Source organism: Bison bison, unplaced genomic scaffold (genome assembly GCF_000754665.1).
Source record: "Bison bison bison isolate TAMUID 2011002044 unplaced genomic scaffold, Bison_UMD1.0 scf7180017864516, whole genome shotgun sequence".
NCBI lineage: Eukaryota > Metazoa > Chordata > Mammalia > Artiodactyla > Bovidae > Bison > Bison bison.
The window spans coordinates 2,963,651-2,964,123 of NW_011495069.1; the positions used below are offsets into that span (position 1 = coordinate 2,963,651).

The following is a 473-nucleotide window of genomic DNA, read 5'->3' on the forward strand; positions in this document are numbered from 1 at the left end:
GGAGATGGGGGTTAGTTCCCGACACCTCAGTTTCTACCCCAGCTCAGCCCCAGGTTTGCTGGGTGACTTAGGCAAGCCACACCCCATCCTGAGCCTCAGTTTCCCCAACTCAACACTGTCCTGTTGGGCTCCCGTGGTTGTGTGTTTCCCACACGTCAGGGGCACCTGGAGGGCTGGGAATGCAAGAGGCTGGGCCCCGGCCCTGACCTCCTGCGCCTGCAGGCCCAGGGTGGGCCCCCGGACGATGGTGCGGCTGGCCAGGACCACTTTCGGAGGCCCCTGTGATCTCAGGGTCCGCGCGCTCCACTCTCCACAGGCGAGCTCAACCAGACCGAGTGTGACAAGCAGACGTGCGAGTGCGACAGGAGCGTGGTTCTGTGCCTCCAGAAGCAGACATACAGGGAGGAGCACCGCAACTATCTCAACATCTACTGCCAGGGCCCCACGCCCAACTGCAGCATCTACCAGCCGCC

At 63.4% G+C, this 473-nt stretch overlaps 1 protein-coding gene across 1 annotated transcript in view; it reads left to right on the forward strand.

Moving 5' to 3' along the window:
• The window catches only part of PLA2G2F (phospholipase A2, group IIF), a 9,841-nt gene that overhangs the window by 8,840 nt on the left and 528 nt on the right, over window positions 1–473 (forward strand). Inside the window, exon 5 of the mRNA XM_010830230.1 lies at window positions 317–470. Within this exon, the coding sequence (XP_010828532.1) occupies window positions 317–470 (154 nt within the window). The remainder of the gene's footprint in view (window positions 1–316; window positions 471–473) is intronic.